This window comes from Capra hircus, chromosome 13 (assembly GCF_001704415.2).
Source record: "Capra hircus breed San Clemente chromosome 13, ASM170441v1, whole genome shotgun sequence".
NCBI classification, from domain to species: Eukaryota; Metazoa; Chordata; class Mammalia; order Artiodactyla; family Bovidae; genus Capra; species Capra hircus.
In genome coordinates, this window is record NC_030820.1 from 38,278,570 (window position 1) to 38,297,279 (window position 18,710).

The 18,710-nt window shown below is 46.3% G+C and overlaps 1 protein-coding gene across 1 annotated transcript in view; it reads left to right on the forward strand.

Moving 5' to 3' along the window:
* Positions 813-18,710, forward strand: part of SLC24A3 (solute carrier family 24 member 3) — a 424,885-nt gene continuing 406,987 nt past the window's right edge. Inside the window, exon 1 of the mRNA XM_018057246.1 lies at positions 813-1,302. Coding sequence (XP_017912735.1) covers positions 852-1,302 — 451 coding nt within the window. The 5' untranslated portion in view covers positions 813-851. The remainder of the gene's footprint in view (positions 1,303-18,710) is intronic.

Sequence of the window (18,710 nt, forward strand, 5' to 3'; positions counted from 1 at the left end):
CCCTCGCGCCGCCCTGACCCTCTTCCCTCGGCCACAGCCCTGGAGGCTTGGTACAGGACTATCCCGAGTAAAGTGTGAGCCCGGGCCAGAGGAGGGAGCCAGGACACCCCCAGCGAGCCAAAGAGCCTGGGGGAGTCCTGTTTCAGGTCCCGAGCCGGGCGCACGGGGATCCCCACAAGGGGGCGGAGGGAAACCCAGGAGGCCCGCGGGAGGAAGTGAGCCCGGCGGCCGGGCGAGCGCAACCAAGCGCACTTGCGGCGCCCCTCTCCCGGCCCAGGGCGGGGAGGGGGCGGGAGAGGCCCTCCGCTCCTCAAAAAGTTTCGGGCGAACCCTTTCCCCCCTGGAGATCAGCCTTTCGGCGGCGCGTGTGTCCCGAGAGGGGGCCCTCCCGCGCCGGCACGAGCGCAGGACCGCGCGCGGGGCTCCCTCCCCGGCTCAGTCTCCTCCCCACGCGCCCCCTCTCCGCCGGGCTGGCCAGCGCCGCCGCGTCCCCGCCGCTGCCCCCAGCCCGCGCCCGCGCCCGAGCCGCCGCGCCGCCGCCGGCTGCCGCCTCCCGCCTCGCCCCGAGCTCCCGGCGCGCTCGGCCCGGCCCCGGCCCCGGCTCGGTCCCGGCCCCGCGCGAGGACCATGGAGTAGGCGGACGGCCCCGCGACGCGCTCCCGCCGCCGGCGAGGCCGGAGCAGCCCCGGGTGGCCTCGCCCGCCGGCCGAGTTGGCCCGCGGCGGGCCCTCCTCCCGCCGGTCCTCCCCGCTCCTCCTCCTCGGCCGCCGCCGCCCCCGCCTCCCGGCCGCCCCCGCCGCCCCCGCCGCGCCGCCGCCCGAGGCCGAGCGCGGACGCCGAGCGTGGGAGCCATGGCGCGCGAGGAGGACGGGGACCCCGAGCGCCGGGAGGCGGCGGCGCGGGCCGGCGGCGACGACGACGACGACGACGAGGAGGAGGAGGAGGAGGGACTGAGCGACGACGAGGACGGAGATCGGGAGAACCGCGGCGGCCGCCAGGAGGAAGGAGAGGCGGCGGCGGCGGCCGCCGGGCGGGAGCGCAGCGAGGACGCGCCGCCGCCGCACGCGGAGCTGCCTCCCGCCACCAGCCGCGTTGCGGCCGCCGGCGATCGGAGCGGCCGCCGCCCTCCGGGGACCCCGCCGGGGTCGCTGCCCTGCCGCGCGGAGAGGATGCAGTCGCCCGACCTGGAGGAGCGTGAGCGCCGCCGGAGCTGCCGGAGGGACCTTCTTCTGAGCCAGGTCTGCTTCCTGGCCCTGGTGGCGCTGCTGCTCTGGTCGCTGTCGAGCATGCGGGACCACGACGGTGAGTGCTCGCCGCTCGCCCCGAGTGGGCGCTGCGGCTCCGGCGGCGGCGCGGGGCGTCCAGGCCCGGGGACGCCCCCTGCCCCGGGCGGAGGGGCCCGGGAGGCGAGGACCGTGCGCGCGGGCACGGGGCGGGAGTAAGACCGTGGCCGGCACGCTGGGCGCCTGGCTGCCCTGGGAACCGTCACCTGTGCCTCCCGGCTCTGCCCCGCTTCCTGCCACGAGCTGGAGGGACTGAGGGAGGCAGCAGTGGGGACTCTTGCCCTAAACAGGTCCCCCGTGGGCAGTAATGAAGTTGTCCTGGTGAGCTTCTGCCCCTGCGCGCGTGACCACCCGTGCAACTCCTTGGCCTGTGGAGGGAGGGCAGGGAGAGGGCTGGTTGACCCGTGGACACAGTTAGTGCTCCGAACAGAACAGGCAGGATGGACCGCCTGTTTCCTCGGAAGCTCCATCCCCCTCGTTGTAGAACAGGTGCCCGGGAACTAATGAAAGGAAAAAAGTGTTGCCCCCCCCCCCCGCCGCCCCGCCCCGGCTAGATTTTGCGACTGGTTCTGCTCCACTGGCCCCTCGCTGGGACTGGTTCTCCTCCACTGGCCCCTCGCTGGGAACACGGATCCCTTTTGCAGACTTGCAACGCGGGATGAAGCCGTTAGACGGGACCGCCGATGGTCTGTACCTTACTTTCAGGGTGCCCTGCAGTGCGCCCTCCCGGCACACAACTTGTGTCTTATGTTTGCCCTCGGCCTTTCTTGAGCTGAAATAGATCTGCTGAAGAATTTTGCTCAGCACAGTTGTTCACGGGAAAGAGTTTGGACCTTGGGTGTGCAGCTGTCAGAGAAACGGAGGAAAGGCTTGGAAGAATAGCTCGTGTAAAGCAGTTTTCTATCCCGGCTCCCCCAGTCGCACGCTTGGTGGGAAAATAGATACAGAAATACTCGGGAGGGAAAACAATGACAGATACATGCTTTGGTGTTAAGATCCACGGAGCTCCAATACAAGGGGTTATGAAGTGCAGAAGGAAGGCATTTGGATAGTGATGCTCAAATATACTTAAGGGTACAAAAGGTTAAAAAAAGAGACCTTCCCCAATTGATTGTGCTCCTGCCTGGTGGGGAAAGTGGATGGTGGGTCTTGGTTCAGGTCTTAGCAGACTTCAGCATATATGGTAATAGGAGAGAGCCTGTCCAGGTCCTCAGTGGAGCCCTGGAGACTCCTGGTTCTCTGCGTTTCTCCAGGATGCTAGACTGTCTGGCCATGGGGACTGACATCGGAAAGTGGACGGTGCCCAGTGAGAGAGGCCGGACCTCTCTCCAAGGGCAGACTCTGACCTGCCAGAAGCAGTTCCTGGCCTTGTCTCAGGAAGAGGGTTTTCATTAACCCCCTTTTCATCATCGCAGCTTAGACAAGTGTAAAGCCAGTCCATACTATTGAAAGGGCCATTTCAACTCAGTTACACACCGCCCATCTTCCTACAGGTCAGGGCTCTCAGGCCATAGACTTCCTACCACTTTCCAGGCTACAAAAGACATTTTTTTCTCAATGGGGAATGTGACCCAGATGGTTAAGTCCATCAGTGGCAGGGAGCTTCCTGGGCCCGGGGAAAGCTGGGATGTTCGGAGGAAGCGGGTGTCAGACACTTTGCAGACTTGAAGCTAGGTGACTAGATGTCATTTGGGGATGGACAGAAGTGTCCCTGCTAGGGACTCAGGTTTGGGTCCAGTATACAGCCCTATCCTCCGTCCTTCCCCTGATTGGTCTCTCTCCTGCCTTTTCACCTCCTCTACACCCCCTCCCATAAATGTGGGGCTTGAGAAGACCCCCACCCCAGCAACTTAAGACAATAGTGACATGTCAGTGGGAGGGGAGCGTGTGCCATTGAGCCCCCTGGATGGCATGCAAGTTGTAATTCTGTCTCAAATCACCTTTTCTTCCACTAGATATTGATAATTTCATTACATGATGCACAGCAAGATTGCTCAAGGCCCAGGTTTTTTGAAATGATTTTTAAGATACTAATTAACATGTGTGAATCTGCAAGTGATTATTTTGCTTAAGGGATTGCCATTCAGCATACCTAACCATATGAATAGTGACTTTTACTAACTTAGGAGCTTCTCTGCTTGAGGGTCCTTTCAGTATGAATAAAAAGTTTGGAATGTAGCCTTGTTTTGAAGACACTCTGACTTGGAGAGGCCAAGCGATTCACTTACAGTCACACAGCAGTTGAGGAACAGAGGAAGAAATGAACCTGAGGTGACCTGGCTCTTTGATCCCATCTCTGTCCCCCCGTATTTGTGCCACTCTGTAGTGCAGCTTTGTAATATTTATATAACCACATGGGGAGTGGTACCTTCATAATGATCAAAGTGATACTTCTGTTTATTCACCTTGAAAACCATGCAGCGATTAAGTGTAACTTCTCAGAAGCCTGTTTTCTAACACATGTTGATTTTTCTTTTTTTTCAATAAAAAGGACAGTTCTTTTACCAAACCAAAATAGAGGTGTGTGGCAGGTGTATCATATAAATAACATTTCTGATGTATGGAATCGGAGACTCCTTTTAGGAACCCCTAACCAAACTCAGTATAGATTCTCTCCTGAGATAGGACAGGAGCATTGTTAGGCTTAAGTCAGGAAGAATTAACACTGGAGTAAAGGGAAATGTTAATTCTCACAACAACAAAAGCAGTAATAATGTTAACTGGAATTTGGCATGTTCTCCAGTGCCAGGCCCTGGGCCTAGTACCCTTTCTATGCGTTGCTTCATTCAAGTTGTGCACACTCTTTGCAGATGCTTGAGCCTCCAGTGGTCGGTGCAGAAGGAAAGCCCAAGGTGCTCTATTTACTTGTTGCCGGTGAAGATCTCATTTTGATGTTTTCACAGCCAATTTGCTAAGGGCTCCAATTTGCTAAGGTGGATTTTCTTTTACTTTTTTTTTCCTTTTTTTTGCAGTCTGAATGGATTACTTTGTATGTGTTGAGTGATTTGAAACTGTTTAATTTTTATTTGGAGTCAGGAACCTGGTCCTCCTTTTCCAAAAGTGGTGTGGACAAAGTCCAAAGGTCCTTTGGAGGGAGTGGTTGAAGACATCCGCTCTCTGAGATTCGTAGGGTGGTGAATGGTGATTAAGGAAAATTATATATACGTATAAACTTGGAGCTACTCTTCGGCTTGGTTACTGTTGCCGCATAAGAGATCACTCCAAAATCATGGTGTGAAATGACTCCTTTATGTTCTTACTCAAGGATTCTTTGTGGCAGTGACTTAGGCAGGGCCTGGTGGGGAGGGCTGGCCTCTGCTCGGCTACGTCGGGGTCTCAGATGGAGACATTCAAGGACTGGGTGACTTGACAGCTGGGCCTAAGTCATCTGGAGGCAGCATCACTCCCATGTGAGGTGTTGATGCCAGCTGTTGGCTGGGCCCTCAGCTGGGCTGTCACCCAGGACATCTACATGTGGCCTCTCCACGTGTCTTTGTCTGAGCTTCCCCAGAACATGGCAGCTGGGGTCCAGGAGAACAAGGTGGATGTGGCTGGCCTTTTACGTGTCAGCCTGAGGTGTTGTGTGTACCACTGCCACTGTTTTCTGTTGACCAGGGAAGTGACAGATGTCAACCCGCGGTCACAGAGAGGGAACACAGATGGAACCACTTACTCAACGGAGGAGTGTCAGGACATATAGAAAGGTGGGCGTGTGTGATGGGAGGTGCTGTTGTGGTTGTCTTTGGAAAAAAACAGGATCCAAAGGGATGATGGCTTAGGAGTGGTTGTATATATTTCCCAAGATGGTAAAGGCAGATAATATATACATGTGACATGTACACACATGCATACATACATGTGTGTATATATGTGTGTGATTATGTATCTATGTGTAGTGTGGTATATGTGTGTGTAATGTATATGTATATGTGTGTATGTGTCTGTGTATATGTATTAGTGTGTTTATGTATGTGCATGAGTATGCATATGTGTGTGTATGTTTATATGAGTATGTGTGTGTGTATTTCTGTGTGTGTGCGTGCATGCTTAATTTGCTTTAATTGTGTCTTACTCTGCAACGTAATGGCCTGTAGCCCCCCAGGCTCCTCTGTCCATGGGATTCTCCAGGCAAGAATACTGGAGTGGGTTGCCATGCCCTCCTCCAGGGAATCTTCCCGATCCAGTGATCAAACCCACGTCTCTTATGTCTCCTGTATTGGCAGGTGGGTTCTTTACCACTAGCACCACCTGGGAAGCCCATGTATATGTACGTATAGGTGTGAACATCTGTGTGTACATGCATGTATACATGTACGCATTGTGTATATATGGGTGTATGCATATATGCATGAGTATATATGTGTATGCCTATGTATGTTTGTGTGTATGGATGTATATATGTGTGCATATGTGTGTGTGTATCTGTATGAGTGTGTTTACAATTTCTATTGATAGATCACCCAGTCACGGAAACACCGCTGCTCGTCTTCCTGGTTGGGGGTCCAGAGATGGCATGTGAAGAGTGGCCGCAGTGGAACTTGAGCTGCACATTTCAGTGGCAGAGCTTTGTGGCTTCCCATCCCTCGGAGGGCCCTGATCATGACCTTTCAGTTCCTCCTGTAGATTCCCAGGGGTGGAGGCTGGCTGGACTCTCATCAGACTCTTCCCTCTCCCCTGGCCGGGCATCACCGCTCAGGCCTTCCTTCTGCTCCGTAGACCCGACCCCAGTCCCATAGCACACGCAGGTCACATTGTCACCTCTCTACAGTTTATCCTTCACCCTTCACTTCCAGGACCAAGACCTTCCCGGCCAGACTGGATCCCGGGTTTGCTCTCTGAACACACTCTGCCTTCCCTTTGTAGCAGTTCTTGCAGTTGGCAATTATGTATTTCGTTATGACTTGATTATGTATTTGTTATGATATCTCCTTTTCACCAGAGTCTAAGCTCCCAGGAGGTCAGGGACTTTTCTCACCTTTGTCACCCCATCACCTTACCCAGGGTAGATGCTCAAAAGGCATTTGTTCGGTGTGGAGGCTGTTTCAATGTCTGAGTGACAGTGCCTGTGATGAAACCCAGCGACTACGTCAGAGCCCAGCTTACAGGCACACACTAGTTTTCATGATTTCTAATTCTGCCTTCAACCCAGCAAATTTGATGTTGTTACCTGTTTTGCCTGGACTCACCCTGACCTGAGAAAGGTGGGTGCCTCCATCAGAGGCACTTCATTCAGTGGCAGGACTTGAACTGAAGCCGCCCGCATCAGAGCCGCGTAGCCTCGGCCTCAGAGGACGCGAATGGAAAGCAGGAGCCACTCTGTCTTTTCCAGTCGACTGGGGAGTGAAGGAGTAACAGAAGGTTGCTTTCATAGAAGCAGTGTTTTAGAAAAACATTCCTTTTCAACCTTTTCTATTTTCTGCCTAAACATATATAGATGTGTCTCCTTCCTCCTGGCTTTTCTTAGCTGCTCATCAACCCAGATTTTTCTCAAAGATTTCCTCCCCTTGTGAGTCTTGAATCCTTGTGGGATGATTTTTTTTTTTTTTTTACCCTGGAGGGTTGGCAAAGCCCAAAGAATTGCAAAACCAGCCATTTGCGGAGGATTCCAAGGCCTGGTGGAAGTTGGCTGATAGGATAGGCTTTTGGCAACTCTCTTTTTCCTTCAGAAGATTTCTCTTTCTTGAGCAGAATAGTTTTGGAGGGGGGATAAAAGGACACAGACATTTATCCTGGAGGAACCGGGGTCTGCGAGGGTTCAGAAAATGTCCCTGAAGTCGCAGAGCAAATGGGTAGTCCTGCCAGGAAGGGAATTTGAATTTTTCTGGCCTCTTCCAGCGTTCAGTTTCTGTAGAGCTTATTTGGCAATGGTTTTATTTTCTCATTTGCAGTGGTGTTACACATGGTCCCATCTTGTGCGATCTGAGAATTAAGTATTGAGGATTCAGTGGAAGGAGATTTCCTATACATGAAGCGGTGATGGGCACCAATGGGCAGTTCAAACCATGGAGTTGTGATGTTTCAGATTTGGATGGCATCTCCCAGTCTCCCTCCTGCTGTGAGGTCTCTGTCTGTCTACACCTGTTCTCTCTTCATCCTCATCCCTGAGCTGGGTGATGCTTTTCATTGTCGCAAGTCCTAGGGACTTCACTCACTTCCCTGGTCTTCCCAACCTTGCCCCCACCTCTGTAGATGGTCCTTTATGAAACTCCCTTCAACAGTATCCCTTGAGTGAGTTTCTACCTGGATCCGACTGGTGTAAAACACAGGGATGTTCATTCCTTCTTTCTGGAAACGTGTGGCAGGCTTTTGCTCGTTGCTGCGGTGACAGCAGTGTCTGAGATGGATACTCACGGTATCCTCATGATGCTCTGACTTTTGTGGGAAGAGACACATTGAACAACTGATTTTCAAGAATTTTGAGAGACAAATGAGAAATACAGCATCACGTGGAAGAGGTCTTGGTCTAGGGTGGGAGATGCTGGAACTTGGAAAATAAAGGAGTTAGGTTGGTCAAGAGAGGACAAAAACACAAATGTACAGAAAAATGGGTAAAATAAATGGGAAGGCAGTTCACAAAACAAACTAGCAAGCAAAAACATTTGCAAATGGCCAGTTGACACAAGTAAAAATCCTCAGCCTTGGTAGTAACTGGAAAACCTAAATTGTAAGATGACGAGTTACCATTTTATAGTATCAGACCAGCAAAAATGAAAACAAAGTGTTGCCAAAGATGCAGGGGAGACTGCTTCTCTCGTTTGTGGCAAGTAAGGATGTGCCATGGTGCCCAGAATGGGGTGAGACTGCAGCAGACTGATAGGGTGCTAGGCACAGACCTCCTGTGAAGCCTCTGTCTTTTAATGAGATCGATGTGTGGAAAGTGGGGAGTTAGGATGAGAATGGCAATGCAAAGTATTTGAGACGTGGATAGAAATGCAACTTGTCTGGACCCATCTGTGACCACGGAACAGGTTGGCCCTGACCCTGGGAACTCCAGAGTGTAGGGATTAGGTGAGAGTTGAGGGGAACAGGGGAGAGGCCCCTGTCCCTTCTGGAGCATGCCCAAACCCATCCAGGTTGCTGATTTAAATTTATTTCATTTGTTTAGTTGTGGTTGTGCTGCTGCTTCGTCACGGTGCAGGCTTCTCTCTAGTTGCGGCGCTTGGGGGCTACTCTCTAGGTGCAGTGTACAGGCTCTGGGACTCGGGGGCTCAGTAGTTGTGGCGCACGGGCTTAGGTGCTCCATGGCATGTGGGGTCTTCCTGGACTGGGGCTGGAACCTGTGTCCCTTGTATTGGCAGGTGAATTCTTTACCACTGAGTCACCAGGGAATCCCCTACAACTTGTGGATTTAAATAATGAGATCCAGCCAGCATTCTTGCTTGTCAATCACTCTTCTTTGCTGAGAGGGTGAACAAATAAAGTAAGCTCATCACTGACCTACTTCCAGGGAATTTCATGTTGCAACTTTGTATTTTCCTTTTCCTTTTCCCCTGTGTGCTTCTGCATTGTTTGGCCTTGGCAGAAGTCATTTTCACATTCGTGACATGCATTGGATTCTGAACCTGGGAAGGACAGGAAGTAACAAGTGGGTTTCTTGAGCAGGATTTTGAGGTTAGAACAAAGGTCATGGGGATGAGCATGGGGGACCAGGAGACGGGGTGCCCTGCTGGACATCCGGGAGTCACTAGCACTAGTCTCTCTATATTCTTCCTCAGATTCTTTTCCATTAGAGTTTATTATAAGATAATGAATATAGTTCCCCATGCTAAACAGTAGGTTCCTGTTGTTTATTTTATATGTATGTATGATAATCCCATACTTCTAATTTATCCTCCCCTTTGGTAACCATAAATTGTTTTTTATGTCTGTGAATCTGTTTCTGTTTTGTAAGTAAGTTCATTTGTTATCGGGTTTTTAGATTCCACATTTAAGTGATATCACATGCTATTTGTCTTTATCTGTCTGACTTATTACGACAATCTCTAGGTCCATGCGTGTTGCTGGAAATGGCATGATTTCATCCTTTTCTATGGCTGATTTTCATTCTTTTTTACCCCATTGTGTATATGGACCACATCTTCTTTATCCATCCATCTCTGGATGGACATTAGATTGTTTCCATGCTTGACTACTGTTTACTAGTGCTCCTATGAACATTAGAGTGCATGCATCTTTTCAGATCAGAGTTTTCTCCAGATACATGCCCAGGAAGGAGATTGCTGGGTCATATGGTAACTCTATTTTAAGCTACTACTGGTGTCATTTTAATCGAGTTTCCTCAGTGGCTCAGTGGGAAAGAATCTGCCAGCAATGCAGGAGATGCCAGTTCCATCTCTGGGTTGGGAAGATCCCCTGGAGGAGGAAATGGCAACCCACTCCAATATTCTTGCTTAGGAAATCCCATGGACAGAGGAGCCTAGCAGGATATAGTCCATGGGGTCACAAAGAGTCAGACATGACTGAGTGACTGAACACACACACATACACACAGTGTCATTTTTAAGAAAGAACATGAAATGCTCATTTTGGGACATTTTGACTTTGATTACTGGTAGGACACCTAGGTGGATATATAGTGGGTGGTTGAAAGTCAAGATTATGAGTAGCTGCTTCAGATAACGGAGAAGGGAATGGCATCCCACTCCAGTACTCTTGCCTGGAAAATCCCATGGGTGGACGAGCCTGGTAGGCTCCAGGCCATGGGGTTGCTAAGAGTCAGGCACGACTGAGCGACTTCACGTTCGCTTTTCACTTTCATGCATTGGAGAAGAAAATGGCAACCCACTCTAGTATTCTTGCCTGGAGAATCGCAGAGACAGAGGAGCCTGGTGGGCTGCTGTCTGTGGGGTCACACAGAGTCGGACACGACTGAAGCGACTTAGCAACAGCAGCAGCAGCTTCAGGTAAAGGTCTGTGAGGGTTTGCATGAGGGTTGGAATTGCACCTTTGCTGAGTTCTGTGCGTCTCAGTCTTCTGTGCATGTTGTAATCACCAGGGAACTTTAAACCTTGCATCTGGGTCCTACCAGCTGGGGATTGTGATATAATGCCCTAGGGTGTAGCTTGGGCATTGGGATTTTTCCAAAGAGAGGCAGATGGGTCTACCTTGCAGGCAACACTGGGCACCACTGGCTGCAATCAGGTCAGTTTCTTATTGCAACCACCTCAGTGCTCTTGGTGGCTAAGCTGTGAGATACACTGGGCTTAATTTTTCTGTTCTGAACATGACTTAATATTTCGTGGCTTGGTATTCTAAGCCTTCACCATTAACTGAAGCCCAGAGTTTCCTCTGGTTGCCTTCATTTCCTCCTCATGTGCCCAGAGTATGAAAGTGTTAGTTGCCCAGTTATGTCTGACTCTTTACAACCCCATGGACTGTAGCCCGTCAGGCTCCCCTGTCCATGGATTCTCCAGGCAAGCATACTGGCGTAGGTAGCCATTCCCTTCTCCAGGGGATCTTCCTGACCCAGGGAGTGAACCTGGGTCTCCTGCATTGCAGGCAGATTCTTTACCATCTGAGCCACCGGGGAAGCCCTCATGTGCAGATATTCTGTCCAGCGCTCTTTTGGAAGAAGTCTTTTCCAGATTCTTCTGCCCGTTCTAATCTGGACAGGTGGCTTGTTAAATCTACTGCCCAGCTGTCATCTTGACATCTTTCTTCAGCTTCAGCCTCCATGTGTTTGTTTTTTTTTTCCCCCCTCCAGCTTTCCTTATGTTGAAAGCCCTTTTTCTGGAACACACATAGGTATCTTTCTTGATTTAATTCTTCATTTTTGGTATGCATTTTTGGAATCCCACACTCACAGGGCCTCCTAAGACAGGGGTGTGGGAATCAAAACAAAGGTTTGAGACGTGGGCTTGACAATATGTTAATTCTACCCCCACACTTAGAAGATTGTTAGACTGGATCAGGGTTTAGGTTGGAGCATGTTTTCTTTGGAATCTTGTAGGCTTAGCTCTTCCAGCCTCCGGTGTTGCCTCTGAGAAGTTTGATGCTGTCTTAGTTTTTAATTGTTTAAATTGTTTTCTCCCTCTCTAAAAGCATGTGTGCTCACTGCTTTGTTCCTGATGTGCAGTTGTATCACAGTTATATGGCTGTTGCAGATCATGTATTTTCTTGGGTACATTCACCTGGTTCTTTTATCCTGGAAGCTTATGTCCATTAGGTCTGGGAACTTGTCTTGGTCATTTCCTCTACCCTAGCTTCCTTGGGTTCTAAAATCGCTGAGGATGGTGACTGCAGCCATGAAATTAAAAGATGCTCCTTAGAAGGAAAGCTGTGATAAACCTAGACAGTGTATTAAAAAGCAGAGACATCACTTTGCTGACAAAGGTCTGTATAGTCAAAGCTATGGTTTTTCCAGTAGTCACATATGGGTGTGAGAGTTGGATCATAAAGCAGACTGAGTGCCGAAGAATTGATGCTTCAGATAGTGATGCTGGAGGAGACTCTTGAGAGTCTCTTGGACTGCAAGGAGATCAAACAAGTCCATCCTAAAGGAAATCAGTCCTGAATATTCATTGGAAGGACTGATGCTGAAGCTGAAACTCTAATACTTTGGCCACCTGATACGAAGAACTGACTCATTGGGAAAGACCCTGATGCTGGGAAAGATTGAAGGCAGGAGGAGAAGGGGACGACAGAGAATGAGATGATTGGATGGCATCACTGACTGTATGGACATGAGTTTAAATAAGCTCCAGGAGTTGGTCATGGTCAGGGAAGCCTGGCGTGACTGAGCGATTGAACAACAACCCCAAGTTCTCTGCTTACTCTTTCTGGATTATGTATTATTGGGTGTTTGACTTCCTGCATTGATTTTCTGGTTTTCTTATGTCTTCTCTCCTATTTTTTTCTCATCCTTCTGTTCTAATTTCTGTAGGTTTTCTTAACCATACCCTCTAAATCTTTTTTTTTCCCTCTAATTCTTATGCCAGGCTTTTTATTTCTGCTGTCATATTTTTACCTTCCAAGGGCTCTTTTTTCCTCTGCAAGTTATTTTTAGTACCATCCTGTTCTGCTTCATCAATACAGTATCATCTCTTATATCCCTAAGTATATTAATAGTAGTCTGTGGTTTTCTTTTTTTTGAATGAACTCTCTTTCTCCAAGTTGCTCTTGTCTGGTTTGTTGTTGTTTTCCCTATTAGGTGCTTTCTTCTTATGTCAAGGGATCTGTGGCCTCTGCTCATATTTAAGTGAGGCCCATTAACAAGAAGGCTGGGAACCATGCACATGATGGGGAGGGTCTGCTGATGGTGCTTGTGTAAGGTGACCTGACTGGCTGTGTCCCTGGACAGTGCTCCTAGTTTTAGATCTTTATCAGGGGGCGGTCAGATTCCCCAGAGGAGAGTCCCCTGGTGTCCTGTCCTAAGGACAAAAACCTGGCTATTCCCAGCAATCCAATGGGGGAGGAGGTGGCGGTTGTGTGTGTAGGGGGGCTGTTCAGCAGAAACACTCCTATACTCAAGGCCAGTTGTGCGAAAGAGCTGGCAATTGATTCTGATACATTGCAGGACCATCCGAAGCTGCCTCAAGTCTCCTCCCTCCTTCCCCTCCTCCCTTCCTGCCTTCCCCCTTTTCTCTCCAGTGTGTGTGCTCGTGGCTCACTCATGTCTGGACTGTAGCTCCTGAGGCTCCTCTGTCCATGGAATTTTCCAGGCAGGAATACTGGAGTGGGTTGTCATCTCCTCCTCCAGAGGATCCTCCCGACCCAGGGATTCAACCTCTGTCTCCTGCATTGGCAGGCGGATTCTTTACCACTAGTGCCAACTGGGAAGCCCCTTTTAACTCCTATGCACGTGAAACTGGTAAGGGTTGTTGTCTTTTAGGAGGGCTGATGGTCGGGGTTGGGAGAAGGCATAGATTTTACCATATCCTTTCTGTTCATTGAAAAATAGTATTGAGATAATTGTAGAGTCACAGGCAGTGGCAAGAAATCATGCTGTTTCTTCTGATGGTAAACTGTCGCAAAACTTGAGTAAAGTATAATTTCATAACCAGAGTAGGGACATTGATGCAGCCTACCAACCTTATTCATTTATATTGTATGTGTACCAACCTAGTCAAAATATTGAACTGATCCAACATCACAAAGATGACTTGTGTTGATCCTCTGTAACCATACATACTCCAGGTACCTTTTTGTACAAAATGAACAGTCACGTTAAGTAACTCCTATCACCTATTCCAAAAATTAAGCTTATGAGAAAATTATATGTCATACAAATATTCTATTCTTGGTGCTATTACACCTGACTTATCCTTAAAAAAGAAAAGAAAATGATAACTTGAAGAATTAAGGGCAATTTTACCACCAGTAATGTTGCTCTACTCCAAAGACTGCTTGTAAGTTGAGGGGCAGGGGGACGAGTGCAAAGAGGTCAGTCTGTCTCAGTGAAGTTAGGGTGGATGTCGGGGGAGGAGGAGGCCTCGATCCCTGCAGGTTGATCACTTTCAGGTACAGTAACCTGAGCTAAGTGCCAGATAAAGGCCATGCATGGCTAGTTAACAGTTTTCTTTGATGAATACTTTTTGTCTGTCATTTGCACAGGATTTCTGAATAAATGCTCCATGAAAATAATTCACTGAAACACTTGCTTCCTTCAGGAAGTTTAGGCATGCCCTTTGAGACATTGCTTTCACCATTATTCACTATTGTTTGTTGACTGCTGGAGAATACTGGAGATGGAGATCGTGGACACCTTAGTATTTTAACATCTGATCTTATGTTTGAGGAAACTGATGTGAAAGAGAATTTAAACTGGAGCCAGAATCCTGGTTTTCCGACTTATTGCTTAGTAAATACTGAAGACAAAAATAGCAGAAAGTTTAGATTAGAAGTATATTTGATACATAGGGGCTGGGTAAAATGATTTCAAATTCTGAAATGCTTCTGAAGTGCTGATATTTTGCTGGAATTAAATGTCCTGTGGTGTGGTCATTAAATGGGGGAAAATTAGGGATTTTTAGAGTGAGTTACTTCCTGTAGCATATCGATTTGTTTATTCAGAAATCTTGGTCCATGGAACAGTTTTAGCTTGCTTTAGGAGAAGGGTAAAATTTTGGCTTACCTTGGCTTACCCTTTACCTGGGTAGTCACTTCATATAGCCATGAGAATGACTGGTCATTTTAAAAATTACTATCCATTAATTTTTCTTGTTAGGGGTCTTTGAGTTTATAAGATTTCAACTATTTTCACCCCTCATGTTGTAATTCTAGTCTGTGATCTGAGCATGACTTCCGAAGTTTTGTAGGATCTTAATAACCCCAGCTTTGAAAGTTAATGACCTTCTGCATTTTTTTATGGTTTGCTCATTTGACATCACAAGTGTTTGTTGGGATACATACAGAAAGAAAACTTACTGAACCTACTTTTGATAAATCTGGGCATGAGGACAGGTTGGTTTCAGTATTTTCCAGGGTTGCGATGTTGATATTTTTCCTTCCATACATATTATAAAATTGCTGTAATACTATGTATAAGGTCTTGAATCCTGCTTTTAAAATTAAAAGCAACTAATGCACAGTGGAACTGACTGATGGTCAGGATATAGAACAGAACTGTCACCCCTCAAAATCCCCCTTAAACTATCTACTTGTTATCACACTGTACCCACCCCAACCCCCTGTACTCTGCCACCGTACTTTTGTCCTTTATGAATGTCATACAGATGGAATTCTACAGTATGTAATCTTTTGACACTAGAATCTTCCTTTGTTGAGAATTTTTATCAGAAGTGGATATTGAAGTTCATCACATGATTTACCTACATTAAATGATTTAATCCCATGGTTTTTCTTTAGACAGTTAATGTGGTGGATTGCATGGATTGATTTTTGAATGTAGAATCAGCCTTGCATACCACAGATAAGCCCTACTTGACAAGGGTGTTTTTATCATGGTGTATTTTTCTGGATTTGAATTGATCATATTTTCTTGAGGACTTTTATATCTATGATCACCCAGGATACCTGCGCTAGGTTTCTTTTCTAGTATTATCTTTGTCTGGTTTTGTTGGGTACACAGAATGAAACAGGAGGTATTTCCTTCTGTTTTCTGGAAGAGATTGTATAGTGTTGGTGCAGTCTGCTTTTAAACTTGTTATAAACATTTCTCCATGGCATGAAACCTAAAAATTAATTTTAATGTCTGCATAATAATATTAAAATCACAATATTTCTTAGTATTGTGTGACGTTATTATATATTTACAATATATAAATATATATGGGGGCTTCCCATATACATTTGCGGGTGATAAAGAATCTGCCTGCAGTGCAGGAGTTGCAGGAGATGCAGGTTTGATCCCTGGTCAGGAAGATCCCTTGAAGGAGGCATGGCAACCCACTCCAGTATTCTTGGCTGGAGAATCCCATGGACAGAGGAACCTGGAGGGCTTCTTTCCATAGGGTTGCAGAGTCGGACACAACTGGAGTGACTTAGCATGCACAAGAACACAAACACATATGTAATACTTCTTACATGTTAAGTGAAATATATTGAACACTTGGCATGTTTGGGGCACTGTTCCAAGAGCTTTCCCTGTACCAATGGAATAGGTGCAATTAGTTTAAGTCAGTTGCTCGAGCTCACAAAGTTTCTATGTGGCCAAGTAGGCTGTGGGCATTGTGTCCTCTGATGATGCCGGAATTTGTTTATTTGGGCCTCCATTTGAGATAGTGAGGTATTTTGCATGTCTTCACTGTGATGATTGTTCTTATGCTGAGGTCTTTGATGGCCTCTTTAGGCTGGATCCCTGGAAATACTGTTTCACTGTCAGAGTGTGGGCCCGCTGTAAAGGCTACCACACACCGCTGTCTGACTTTCCAGGAATCTGAATGAATTAGAAATGCTAACAGCACTGTTTGGGAGTGCTCAATTCAGTGTTCTCTGCCAGAATTGAGGATTGTGATAATTTTACATATTTTAAATTCAATTTGATGGCAGACAGACAGTATCTCATGGCTTTAGTTTGCCTTCCTTCTTTGCTAGTAAAACTGAATTGTTTTTTATTTTAAGAAATTGGTTGCTAACAAGAGTGAAATGTATTTTGAACCCAATAGAACAAAACAAAATTAAAACCTGCCATCATTTAAAAGCAAAGAAGAAAGACTCAAAAATAATTTGAAGAAATTCCTCAGGTGACCAGTTACTAATACCAACTGCTAGAGATACTCATTTTCAAACAGTTAATTATTGTCATCAGGTAGATGTTAAACAGATTGAATCTAACTTTTTAAAATTTAAAATGTTTGCTTCTATATTTCTCTGCTTGATATATTTATCAGTATTAATACATAGATAACCTGAGTTTTATATCTTTATCATGCTTAAGGCTTATGTTCATAATTTTCTCATTGAATAAATTAAGTGGCTCCTGCATATTTCAGTGTTTTATAATTATACCCACTCCAGTACTCTTGCTTGGAAAATCCCAAGGGCGGAAGAGCCTGGTAGGCTGCAGTCCATGGGGTCGCGAAGAGTCAGACACGACTGAGTGACTTCACTTTCCCTTTTCACTTTCATACATTGGAAAAGGAAATGGCAACCCACTCCAGTGTTCTTGCCTGGAGAATCCCAGGGATGGCGGAGCCTGGTGGGCTGCCGTCTATGGGGTCGCACAGAGTCAGACATGATTGAAGGGACTTAGCAGCAGCAGCAACATGAAAATGTTTTATTCTCTAATTATTTTTTATTTATTTTTATTATATTTGATCATTTGTATTTTTTTGCTTGTGAGAAAAATTTGTTCATGTCAGTTCTCCTTTTTTTCCCCCCCAATGGGATAATAGTGTTTTTCTCAGTGGTCTGTAAGAGTTCTTTATATATGCTGTGTATAAATCTTTTATCTTGTTTTGGAAGTTTTGCCTGGATTTTTGGCATACAGAAAAAAAAATATTTATCTAGTCAGAATTCTCTTTTCCCTTTTATTTTTTTCATTGTTTATTCTCAGATCCAGGATCTCAGTTATATATTTATATCATGTAATCCTTTGGTCTCCCCCCCATTTTTATGGTTTAATGTTTTAAAAAATTAACCCTTTACTTCATTTGAAATTTATCTTAGCAGGAGATGAACATTTAAACAGATTAACAGGTTTCACACAGTCAACTTGTTTATTGACTAATATTTCCTTTATCCTCACATTTGTAGGGTCACCTGTATTCCATGGTTATTCTCTTATGTACCAGAAGCTGTTCTTGTGATATCTACCTAGTTCTATTTTCCCATTAATTAATCATTGTAGTTTGTTCACATGTGAATTATCTGATGGGACAAAACTCCTCACCTCTTGTTTTTGGGGAAAAATCATTTGCTAGTATTCATTTATCCTTCTGGTGAACTTTAGAATCTCTGTTAAATTTTGTCCAAATGCCTGTAGGTTTTGACAAATTTATAAAAAAGAATTGTGAAAATGGCAACATTTTACAGCATTGATTCATCTCATAGTGTGCTTCTTAATCAAGGCTTTACAAAATCTGTCAAGATTCATGATTATTTTCCTATATTTTTCTTACATTTATTTGTGAAAGTTCTTTTGTTATTATTTAATGTTGCTATTGTTTTGTTTTTATATATATTTTTGAAATGTCACTTCTTTATAATTTCTTAATTTTATGCATAAATGTTAAGCTATGTAAATAATAATAAAAACAATAATTTGCTACTATAGAGGATTTTTAAGATTCATTCTAATTTCATCCACCTCATTAGAACTGATTCAAATGTATTCTTTTTAATGGCTGAGTAATACTCCTTTGTGTATATGTACCACAGCTTTCTTATCCATTCGTCTGCTGATGGATATCTAGGTTGCTTCCATGTCCTGGCTATTATAAACAGTGCTGTGATGAACATTGGGGTACACGTGTCTCTTTCAGTTCTGGTTTCCTCGGTGTGTATGCCCAGTAGTCGGATTGCTGGGTCATAAGGCAGTTCTGTTTCCAGTTTTTTAAGGAATCTCCACACTGTTCTCCAGAGTGGCTGTACTAGTTTGCATTCCCACCAACAGTGTAAGAGGGTTCCCTTTTCTCCACACCCTCTCCAGCATTTATTGCTTGTAGACTTTTGGATCGCAGCCATTCTGACTGGCATGAAATGGTACCTCATGGAGCCTATTATAGAGAGTGAAGTAATACAGAAAGAAAAACACCAATACAGTATACTAACGCAAATATATGGAATTTAGAAAGATGGTAACGATAACCCTGTGTGTGACACAGCAAAAGAGACACAGATGTATAGAACAGTCTTTTGGACTCTGTGGGAGAGGGAGAGGGTGGGATGATTTGGGAGAATGGCACTGAAACATGTATAATATCATACATGAAACGAATCGCTAGTCCAGTTTCGATGCATGATACTGGATGCTTGGGGCTGGTGCGCTGAGACGACCCAGAGGGATGGTACGGGGAGGGAGGAGGG